Below are 11516 nucleotides of genomic sequence, written 5' to 3' on the forward strand. Positions count from 1 at the left end.
GCGGTCCCTCCCTGGCCCCGGCACGTGACCTCCAGCCGGGTCTGGGGCTCCCACTGCGCCCAGGCGCGGATCAAAGGGCCGAGGCGGCGCTGGCATGGCGGGGTCTGCTCTCCTCCCGCCCCGCAGGAAGCGCCCGGGCAGCGTCGCTGCAGGCCCGGCCCCGGCGCGGCGAGGCGAGGCGCGGAGGCCTGCGAGGCCCTGTGAGGCCGCCGCCGAGCGAGCCCCGAGCAGCGGCCACGCCGGCATTCCAGCCGCTGATTGACGCGCGCACCGGGGCCCCCGCCTGCGGCTCCCGCCGCCGCCCAGCCCGCCGCATCAAAGCAGATGTTTGCAGCTGGTTTGAGTTGGATTCCCGTCCACAGGCCCCTTTTTGTCTCAAAATAAAAAACAGCTACGCCCGGAATGATAAGGACGCGGCAGGCACGTGGGGGAGATGTCAGCGAGTCCAGCAGGGAGAAGGCCAGGCGGCTGCCTCTGCCAAGTGACAGGCGGACTTCAGCAGCAGCAGCAGCAGCCTCAAAGCGTCCATGGTCCTGTCACCCCGTCCCTCAGCAGCATCGTGGCAGGCAGCACAATTCCACCGCCATGGTAGCCTTAGCACTGGCGTGAATTCTTGTTGCCCCAAGCACGTCAGGCTGGTCCACCCTGGATCCTGCCACCCAGTAACCTCGTTGCTTGATTCCTTGGAAGGTGGGCGCTGGGAGCCTCTGCTTTTCAAAATTGAATACAGGTTCAGAGGGCGTTGGGGTTTGCCCCAAGGTCAGGCCAGTAGGTGGGAGAGCTGAGATTCAGATCCATCCATCTCCAGAGCCAGGTTCTTAACCCTGTGTCCTGTCCCCTTTTCCAGGAAGCCCTCAGATGGGTGCACTCTGGTGCCCCCCCTGCTGCCCAGACTGCTGCACAAATACAGATGGCACCCAGAGGATGGCAGGTGCCTAACTGTGCCCAGGCATCTTGCAGGAGCCCTGCTCAGAGTCAACCTCTGAGGGCATTAGCTGGGGAATTAGAGATGTTACCAGTGGGCACAGAGGGGCTGCCATTCCAGCAGCCAAGCCTCCTGGTCCCAGGGAAGGAGAAGGGTGTTTCCAGCAGCACCCCAGGAGCTGTGGCATAGGACTTGGAGAGGCCCTGAAGGAAACCAGGCCCAGAACCTGCCTGGTACCCAGTGTGACCCTGGTTGAGGGCCTGACAGAAGCCCATACCTACAAAGAGATACATAGAATACAGATCTAACAGTGTCACTAGGGTGCTTCAGAGTGAAATTGCTGGTGAAGGAGAGAAGGTTCCATAGCCTGAACCAGACCACAGTACTGCAGTCAGAATAAAGGCAGATATACCTCCAAGACCTCTTCTGTGGCAGGCCCTGGGCCAAGCCTCTTCACATAGGATAAAAATCATCCAATTCCCAGCCGCCCAAAGAGAGCAGGTGACTCCACTTTACAGAAGACAAAACTGAGGCTCAAAAGAAAGGCTGTGACCCAGCTGGTGCTGTAGATGTGGAAAGCCTCGCACTCGGAGGTGGGGTGGGTTCAGAAGTCCAGACCTGGTCCAGTCACTTATGGTCAGGGGAATCATTCATTATGCACACGCACCCCTGGGCCTTTTGTGGGTGCTAGTAGTGAGGGCGCAGTGTGGGGAGGTGGTTTGCTAGCCCAACAGGAACCAAGTATGGAATTCCGGTGATAAAAGATAAAGAAAATGTGTAGTTGTGCGGGGAGGGGGGCTAGGGAGGGCACGTTCATTTATCTCGTTAGCTGTGGCGTGTTTAAGCCCTTCGAAGCTGAGTGGTTAATGTCTTCTTGTTCCATCTGGCCGCACCTTTCGTTCCTTACAAGGTTGTATGTTCATTCAGTAGGCACCCCCTAACTCAGTGCCAGAGCTGGGGGGGTGGATTATACCCAGCGTCTGTGTTCTAGATCAGTAGTGGGTTTGTCCCCAGCTGGAGGGTGGCAGGACCTGTATCAGAAGAGGCTTCACGGAGGAGGTGACATTTGGAAATGGGCCTTGGAGGTGAAGAGGAATTCCCTAAGATTCAAAGGAAAGGGACAGAAAAGGCAGGCCTTGCCAGCACAGGGCATTTTAAGTGCTAAGGAGGCCAGAAGGGCCTTGCTCCCTTCTAGGAGTAATGAAAAGCCTGGTTGCTAGGGGTGGCAGGGACAGGTGGGGACTTGAGTGCCACGATTGAGTCTCAGGATTTACTTTGAAATTATTGGCTGTTCTTAGACATCCTGAAGCAAAGGGTTTTGAAGTCTGATTTGACTTGATGTGTCAGTTTTCTGTGGCTGTGACAAAATGCCTGAATAATCAACTTGCAAAAAGGAAAATATGTGTATTTGTGGCTCTGGTGTCAGAGGCTTCAGATCATGGTTGCTCGGCCCTCATGGCAGGAGTGGGTGACTGTCACCTAATGACAGCCAGGAAACAGAGAAAGGAAGGCTGGGTCCCAGTATCCTTGAAGGGCACACCCCCAATAATTTCCTTCCCTTAGCCCCCCTCCTATAGGTTCCACCACCTCCCAGTAGCATCTCTGGCTGGGGCCCAAACTTCTAACAAACACATGACTTTTGGGGGACACTTTCTAACAACAGCAAGGCGTCAAGATCAAGCCTATTTTTGTGGAATAAAAAGCATCGGTGCCCATTGGGTGGGTCAGTGTGGTGGTTAGAAGGGTGGGGGGCGGGAATCACCACTGAGGCTATGGGGGGGGAAGAGGCCCACTGAGAGTAGAGGATGAACGTGGAGTGAGGGTTATTCTGGGAATTCAACGAAGGGCTCTATCAACTGTAAAGTGCAGTGCTGGGATAAGCAAATGGTAACCCCATGAGGAGGAGACAGGGAGCATCCACCTAGCAAGAAAGGTGAATGGGTATCAGGAATGTTGAGATGATAGAGGGAAATGGCAACCATCTGCCCATCCCCTGTGCCTAAAATAGCAACCATGCACCCATCCCCTGCGCCTAACCCAATCAGGCGCCTCTATCATATTCCCCAGACGGGGACACGGAGGCTCAAGAGGAGAAGGGACTTGTACAAAGTCCCAGCCCTAGGAAGTGACAGAGCCAGGATCCCAAGCCCAGTGCATGCCATCTGGACACTCAGATCTGGGGTGAAGACTGCTCAGAGTATCCTTAGGAAGCCAGGGTCACGGGGGGCCTAAGGATCCACGGAACTCCTGTATCTCCGCAGTCATCTGTGATTTAGGAGAAATTAATCAGATCTGTAATCCATGTCTGAATACTCCTGAAAAAACGGTTTTCAGAGTTTTGTTTATTAGCTTTATGAGTTTAATAAATTGAGCATTAAACAAATAAACCAATAAAAACTGAGAAGAGCTGGAGATGTGATCTCACAGCCTGGGACTCTTTAAGGGAGGGATGTCCCTACAGATGGAATGTCTTGCCCCACCATCCCAGATGATCCTCCAGGAGAGGGACAGCAACGGCACAGAAGATGCGTGTGCATGTGTGAGTGTGTGTGTGTGTGTGTGTGTGTGTGTGTTCAGTTTGTTTGTTTTTCAAAAAACCCCGGACACTCAGCCCCACCTTCTGAGTAGTTAGCACTTGGGGTCTATCGGGCCCCTCCCAGGACAGTTCACAGACACAGGCATGGTCCCCAGAATGCAGGACACCTGGGATTCACAGGGCAGGGAGGGAGCTAGGGAGGCTGGGTGTGACCTTGAAGGAGTAGCCTGCCCCCTGCCCTTGGTGTGCTCATCTATAAAACAGTGATGAGATGGCTCTTCCTTTTGGGGTCCTTTGGGGACTTAAGGAGGTGACGCAGGGGGATGATCTCTGAGCATGAGCACTCCTCTGGAATGCTAATGAGACCCCCGATCCTGAAGCCAGGGGTGCTCCACCCAGATCAGGCCAGACAGAAGCTGGAAGGGTCAGCCCGAACCCAGGGGGGCACAGAAGCTGGGACTGGAAAACCCCTCCAGTGTCAGGAAGGCCCCAGGAATCATGGAGACCCCACAGGGGTGACCCATGAAGACATTTGGGATACAAGTGAGACAAAAGAAGGGCAGATATTGGCGAAAGCCTCCTCCATACTAGCACAGAACCAAAAGGCTTTGAATGCATCCAACTTGCCAGGCACACACCTGTGATCCTGGTGACTTTGGAGGTCAAAGCGGGAGGATCATAAGTTCAAGACCAGCCTCGGCAACTTAGCAAGACTCTCAGCATCTTAGGGAGACCCGTCTCAAAATAAAAAATTTTAAAAGGGGCTGGGTATGTAGCTCAGAGGTAGAGCCATTGCCCGGAATGGACCCCAGGCTCTGCCCTCTGTGCTCACTGTTTTAAGCTGACAGTGAACTCATTGCCTCTCTGTGCTGAGAAGCAGGCAGTGGTGTTGAGTCCATTATACAGACAAGTAAACTGAGGCTCAGTAAGAGCCAGTCACCAGTCAGCAAGTGGGGGAGCCAGTGTGACCCTCCCGTCCTCTCACTGCGGGGGGGCCCCCTGCCTGTGGCTGGTCTGCCTCTTCACACCTCCCGGGGGCTGGTTGCTCCAGTCCCTCCATGGTGGGAGAATCAGAGGGAGGAAATGGGGCTCACGGAGAGGAGGGGAGCCGCTGGTGCCCCCAACCCCTCCCACCCCCCGTTAACAGCTCTCACCCCAGCACTGCGCATAGACAAAGGCAGCCCCATAATTGGGAGTGAGTATTTCATGCGTCCCCCCCGATGTTTTATTGGGTGGAGAGATGCTTGGAGACCAAACGGATGGCACATTCCGTTTATAAAGTGCGTGCCGTTTGTTTTATTTCCCGGGTTTTTGCAATCTAGATAACAGATGACGCCCCGAGTGGCTGGCGCTGCCTCCGTAATGGCGGCACCGAGCCTTTGGAGAAGTATTAATAATAGATTGTGTTGATGAGTTTGGAGAAAGTAGCAATCCACCCCCTGCTGCCAAGGCATTAGCGCGCTGTTCTCAACAGCCAGCATGGTGGATTCGACCGCGAATGCGGGTCACCAGCCCGCACCCCCACCCCCCAGCCTCAGGAGGTCTCCTCTCTGGGAGCCACCCAAGATGTGCTGACCCTGGCCTGGGACCTGGCCCTGCCATTGCTGCAAAGACTCTGCCTGTGTCTGTCTGCTCAAGGGCAGCCTGCGGACCTCAGTGGGGTCCCTCGGTCAGGGACAGAGGGCCAGGGAGGGACACAGGGCAGGAGCATCCTCCATGGTCATTTGCTTCTGCAAGTCCTTAGCAGAGGTGGCTGGTCAGCCAGAATCCTTGAGGTGCCCTGCAGCTGCCACGGACAGTTGAGTAGGTTGTGCTCTGAACAAGAATATCCAACCAAAGGACAGACCTGGAGCTGAGACCCAGCCGGTGTGCCCTTTGCAGAACCTGCAGTGTGTGAGCTGGAGGCTGCCGCTTGCCTGGGGTGCAGAGCTCAGCCTGAGCTGCGCAGACTCCGGGCCTGCGCTTGCCTCTCCTCGAACATGCAGGGGCCTCCTTGAGGATCTGGTGGAGCCAGGCCCTGCTTCGTAGGACCCCAGTAGAGCTGGGCACCCTCAGAGTGTGTGGCCGCTCCACGGTGATGCTTACGGGGTTATGTGCTCAGGATCATCAAATCCTGGCCACGTATCGGAGGGAGGTCCTGTTGATGTCCCATTTTACAACAGAGTGAGCTGAGGCCAGAGGAGAGCTCAGGGGAGCACAGAGGAGGCCGCTCCCCCTAGATGGGGCATCAGAGAAGGCCTCCCAGAGGAGGTGGCACTGGAGTTGGGCGTTGCAGGATGAGTAGGAGCCCACCGGGAAGAATAGAGGTGGGTGTCCAGAGAACCTGGAGGTGCCTCCAAGCTGAGCGTCCTGGTCAGTGCTAGGACAGCAGGCAGAGCTCACGCTGGCCCTGTCCACTGCACCCCAGTGGCTCGCCGTGGGCGGTGCATGGCAGCCCCGGGAAGGGTGGCAGGCCCAGAGCCGCACATTTATGGCCATTCCTGTTCCAGAGCCGATTAGTGGAGAATTGCAGCTGTAATCCTTGCCCGAGATGGCGGGCCATAAAGAGGGATGGGATGCGCACAGCGCTCCCAAGGTGGCGCCTGCAGACGTGGCCCGGGGACGCAGGGAATGAAAAATGGTTTTAATTCCCTCCCAGCAGCAATAATTTGATTCTTCATAAATTTTTCCATCAAAGTGTTGTTGAGGCCGAGTTCCCACAGAGCAGGGCGCGTGATGGGTAGGGGGGTGTCGGGGGGAGCGGTCAGCAGCCGGCAGAGGAGGGGCCTGTCGCCCAGCCCCCCAGCCAGAGGCAGAGACCCCCCGCCAGGGTTGTCTCCGGAGACGGGAGCAGGAGCCACTCTGTCATGGAGGGACTGGATCGAGTCCAGGCTGGGAGTGGCCCCCATGTTGACTACCCATCTGGCTCCCATGCTCCCCTCAGGGCCTCAGTGTCCCCATCTCTAAAATGGGGCCAGTTCAGGTTCTTGCCCCATAGGGTTGTTTCGGGGGCTCATCTCCTGTCTGCTAAAATGCTTAGAACCGTGGCTGCCGCGGTGTGCTTGCCCCACCCGGCACTGTGGCGATGCCTGAGCTGAAACCAGGTTAATAAGACGTCAGTCAAACCAAGGCACAGGAAAGAGCATGTCGAAGGGCCACCATGATGGCACTTTGGAGAAACAGCAGCTGTTCTGTGAAGCACAGGAGGTGGTGAAGGAGGAGGCAGGACCATGGGGCCCCTGATCACCAGGTTGGGCGCTTGATGTTCTTCTAAGGGCCCTAGGGAGCCGTGGAAGAAGGTGGAGCAGGAAGCAGCAAGATCAGACATGTGTTTAAAAAGATCCTTCTGGATCCTGTGTTGGGGGGTCAGGTGAGAGAAGGTTGAGGGGTTAGAGTAGCCAGGAGCCTGGGGAGGGGATTGGGGCAGCTGCTTAGGCAGGGGAGGGCCCGAGGCTGGAAGGCTGGACAGGATCAGGGATGCACGGATGTGGGGTTGAGGGAGGAGTAGGGAGGAGGCAAAGTAGGTCAGGGAATTGGGATGGGTGGGACCCTCTCCCCCAATCACCCTGCCCTGGGGGAAGGTGGACTGATCCTACACACTGCCCTCTAGTGGCCACCATGCCTCTGGGTGGACGGGCCCTGAGCAGATGCACCCAGGCCAGGACACACCTTGGGTCACTTGAACCTGCCAGGCAGAAGAGTAGGCCTGCAGGGCCCTCCCACTGCCTGGCCCTGTGCCAAGGAGGGCCTGTCCCACGTGGGCCTGGGGGTCCGGGTGGCAGGAGGGAGAGGCCCTTGGAGGCAGTGGCCTCTGGGAGACCCTGGGCCCGGCCGACACGCCCACTCTGTGCACTGGCAGGCTCTTCGCGGCCAAGTGCAGTGGCTGCATGGAGAAGATCGCACCCACGGAGTTCGTGATGCGGGCGCTGGAGTGCGTGTACCACCTGGGCTGCTTCTGCTGCTGCGTGTGCGAGCGGCAGCTGCGCAAGGGTGACGAGTTTGTGCTCAAGGAAGGCCAGCTGCTGTGCAAGGGCGACTATGAGAAGGAGAAGGACCTGCTCAGCTCCGTGAGCCCCGACGAGTCCGACTCTGGTGAGTGCTGTCCCCAGGCTGGTGTGGTGAGGGCGGCCAGGCCAGCTCCTCAGCAGGGACCTGAGCCACGCAAGGACGACACACCCACGCCACACAAGCACACGGACACTACTGTGCACACCACCCCCGGCTCAAAATGCACCCGGACACTGGCCCTGAATCACATGACCCTACAGACACGAGCATGTGATCACACTTGCACACACACAGGCACGCCTGGGAGCACGGATGTACATACACATGCGTATAGGTGTGAATATGTATTCACGCGTCCAACCTGCAAACCCTACCCAGGTACACACAGGCGTACACACTCAGACACACGCAGCCAGGCACTCATGGCTGCACTTGTGTGTTTGTGCACATACTCCCACCCACTGCCCACGTGCACACACAGACACGTGCACAAACTGTGTAATGTGCAAAAGGCTGGAGAGGTGGCTGGCCCCCTCAGGGGCATCCTGAGCCCCACAGTCACGGTATCTGCATGCACAGGGGTCTGTCACTGTGGGGGCCTTGGCGGAGGTAGTGGGCTCTTCTCCCTCTGTCGCTATCTTCCCTGGGCAGGGCATCACCACAGCCCCTCCTGCGGCTGCCCGAGCTCCCCCTCAGGAGCAGAGGCCAGGCTGGTGCCACTGCCCATTCATGCCAGGCCTGGGAGAGGGGAGACCGGCCCCTCCACAGGGCTCATGATCTGAGAAAGACAGGCTGGAGGAGAGAGCCCAGCTCAGGCGAGGGCAGCAGGTGGCCTGGCGGTAGGCGGGGTGGGGAGGCTCGGCTGCCCCCTGGGGCTGGCATCGCTGCAGCCCAGTACTCAGGGGAACGGAAGTGCTGCACATGCTTGTGGTGTGGGTGTGTGGCTGGGTGAACACACGCTTTTCACGCCGCATGTGTGATCATGAAACACATGATCAGGTTGCAGGCCTATGTGTCCCTGCCTGTGTCATGTGCCCCTGGCCTGTGTCTGTGAGCGGCATGTGCACGGGCTGCTGTGGGCCAATTGCTAATCTGCATGTGCGTGTCAGAGGGTGAGTGTTCCTCCGTGTGTGCACATGCACACCATTGCCATGCGTACTCCGGCGTGAGGACGTGTGGTACATGTCCTTTGTCAGTCGATTCTTAGTCCCTGGAAGCTTCAAGAAAGAAGGCCCCTTGTGTTCTCCTCTTATCACCCCACACCCAGCGGGCACGCGGCTAGTGCAGCGGAGACTTCTCTTGAAGGCAGCATGTTGGGCTGAGGTCTCTAGGGTGACAGAGGTCCACAGGATAAGGAGGGTCCAAGGCAAGATGGGTTGGGGGCAGTCCAGGGCCAGCCTGGGCCACAGATGCCATCATCTGTCTTAAGGGTGTCCATCAGCCCTAAGAGGCCAGCAGACCTGCCCTGCGTGCGAATGTGAGCACACCCTGTACGTCTGGGACCCGGCAAGGCAGGCTGCCGGCTGGGAAGGAGGGCTCTTGATCCCGGGGTGCTGGGCACCCATAGCAGGTGTCAGCAGATGGAGATGGGATCTTGTCAGGTGTCATATCACCTTTGTCACCTGAGGCTACAAGCTAGGACCTAGGACTGCCCCTCAGCCCTACCTGACAGGCTGGGTTGTGTCCCCCACAGTGAAGAGTGAGGACGAAGATGGGGACATGAAGCCAGCCAAGGGGCAGGGCAGCCAGAGCAAGGGCAGCGGGGACGATGGGAAGGACCCACGAAGACCCAAGCGACCCCGGACCATCCTCACCACGCAACAGCGAAGAGCCTTCAAGGCCTCCTTTGAGGTCTCCTCCAAGCCCTGCCGGAAGGTGAGTGGCGGCTGGGGTGGGCGGGGCGGGGGCCGAGACCCGCTGCCCTGCTGCCCATCCAGGCCCCACCACCTCTGCTCCTGCTGGGGGCAGGATGGCCCTTCACCTCCCCACCCCCCCACCCAGCTGTCCCCTCCCAGCTGTCCCTGCAGGCCTGACCTGTCTCCCTCTCTCTGGGCCAGGTTCGAGAGACGCTGGCAGCTGAGACAGGCCTCAGCGTCCGCGTGGTCCAGGTCTGGTTTCAGAACCAAAGAGCAAAGGTGAGAGGCCACTTCCTGCCCCCGGTGCTCCTGGGGCCCAGACGTGGGGGGCTGGGAGTGAGTGGGGGCAGGGAGGCGGGTGGGGGGGCGTGGGGGAGCGCAGGGCGGGCAGGCCTGACCCGCGCTCCCCTGCAGATGAAGAAGCTGGCGCGGCGGCACCAGCAGCAGCAGGAGCAGCAGAACTCCCAGCGGCTGGGCCAAGGTGAGCCCGACGACCCTCCCGGAGAAAGTCCCATGCCCCCCGCTCCATATCACACCCTGTGTTCTTCCACATTGCTGCCCACAATCAGGCAACACCCCAACCTCCTTCCTGCCCTGGCTGCTTCTGATTGTCACCGGTCAGGGAATGGTTTCATGTCCTTTATGTCCCTCCAAAGAGCTGCCTTTCCCATAATGACCTCGACAGAGATTCTCAGGACCCCTCCTGACTCCTGTTCCCCCAGTTGCTGGGCAGTGCCTGTGTCTGCCCCCCCAGCCTTTCCCCACAGTCCCTCCCTGCCGAGACCATCCCTCACTCCTGATGTCCTCAGGGGACACTCAGCCCCCAAAGCGCGCCCACGATTGCCCACCCTCCAGCTGCCTCCCACGCTGGCCCCTGTCTCCCTCATGCCCACCCCACAGATCGGGACTTTCGGGCTCCCTGCCCCAGCCTGGCGTGCCCCTCCCCAGGGGCTCTCTGGGTCACTCTGGGCTGGGGCTCTCCCTCCAGACGCCTTCCTGGGCCTCTTGGCCTGGCTTCAGGCCCCATTCTGGTGCTCCCAGACGCAGGGCCAGGTGGGATTGCTATTATCTGATGAGGCTCCGCCACCCTGGCCACCTGAGGACTTTGAGCTGGGGTTGGGGGCGGGCAGAGCAGGTGGGAAAGGCCAGGTGGGGCCCGGATCCTGGAAGGGAACTGGAGCCATAGTAGATATGGTGCTGGGGAGTCCGATGTATGGGTTGTCTACGCTGGAGACGGGCCCTGGGCAGCCCCGAGGAGGTCATAAGGGACCCCTGGGGACATCTGCGGAAGCTGCCCGGCCAGCTGGTGAAGGTATGCACTGTCCCCAGAGGTCCTGTCAAGCCGCATGGAGGGCATGATGGCCTCCTACACGCCCCTGGCCCCGCCGCAGCAGCAGATCGTGGCCATGGAGCAGAGTCCCTACGGCAGCAGCGACCCCTTCCAGCAGGGCCTCACGCCACCCCAAATGCCAGGTGACCACATGAACCCCTATGGTAAGCCGCCCAACCCCCGCTGCCCTAGCACTGCCCCTACCCCGGCCTGGCCAGGCAGGCTTGGGGCCATGATGACCACCTGCTGCCCAGGGGCCCAGGCCAACCCCAGCCACCTGCTCCCTACTGACGGCCAGCGCCCCAGTCTCTGGCTACACACTGGCCGGTAGGCCGTCCTGTCTTTCCTGGCCTCTGGCCACAGAGCCTGCAGGGATGATGGGGCCCCCAGGAGCCCCTGCCTGCACCTGGTCCTGACGCCCCTCCTGTCCCCCAGGGAACGACTCCATCTTCCATGACATCGACAGCGATACCTCCCTAACCAGCCTCAGCGACTGCTTCCTGGGCTCCTCAGACGTGGGCTCCCTGCAGGCCCGCGTGGGGAACCCCATCGACCGGCTCTACTCCATGCAGAGTTCCTACTTCGCCTCCTGAGAGCCAGCTGGGCCCCAGGGACGCTTGGGCACAGGGCCTGGGGTGAGAACGCTGGCCTCAGCAGCCTCCACACGGCCCTGGCCTGCCGCCCACACGGACTCTACCGACAGCCATACGGTGCCCTCCCCTCAGCCGGCCGGGCTTGGCGCACGTGTCCGCTGGGCACAGCCGGACAGGCAGATGGGCGCAGCCTGGGCAGGAGCTGTGTCCTGCCCACAGAGACCTTGTCACCCCCAGGGACCCAGAGCTCTCGGACAGCCACTCGCCTCCCAGCCCCACCTCGACTCCA

At 59.5% G+C, this 11516-nt stretch overlaps 1 protein-coding gene across 2 annotated transcripts in view; it reads left to right on the top strand.

The window, feature by feature from the left end:
• Positions 1–11227, top strand: part of Lmx1b (LIM homeobox transcription factor 1 beta) — a 71744-nt gene extending 60517 nt beyond the window's left edge. Inside the window, exons 3-8 of one of the 2 annotated variants that reach the window (XM_027938347.1) lie at positions 7300–7532; positions 9142–9323; positions 9506–9583; positions 9719–9785; positions 10634–10798; positions 11070–11227. In XM_027938347.1, coding sequence (XP_027794148.1) covers positions 7300–7532; positions 9142–9323; positions 9506–9583; positions 9719–9785; positions 10634–10798; positions 11070–11227 — 883 coding nt within the window. The remainder of the gene's footprint in view (positions 1–7299; positions 7533–9141; positions 9324–9505; positions 9584–9718; positions 9786–10633; positions 10799–11069) is intronic. The other variant, XM_027938350.2, reaches the window with a different exon arrangement.
• The last annotated feature ends 289 nt before the right edge of the window (positions 11228–11516 follow it).

Source organism: Marmota flaviventris, chromosome 13 (genome assembly GCF_047511675.1).
Source record: "Marmota flaviventris isolate mMarFla1 chromosome 13, mMarFla1.hap1, whole genome shotgun sequence".
In the NCBI taxonomy this organism is placed as follows: domain Eukaryota; kingdom Metazoa; phylum Chordata; class Mammalia; order Rodentia; family Sciuridae; genus Marmota; species Marmota flaviventris.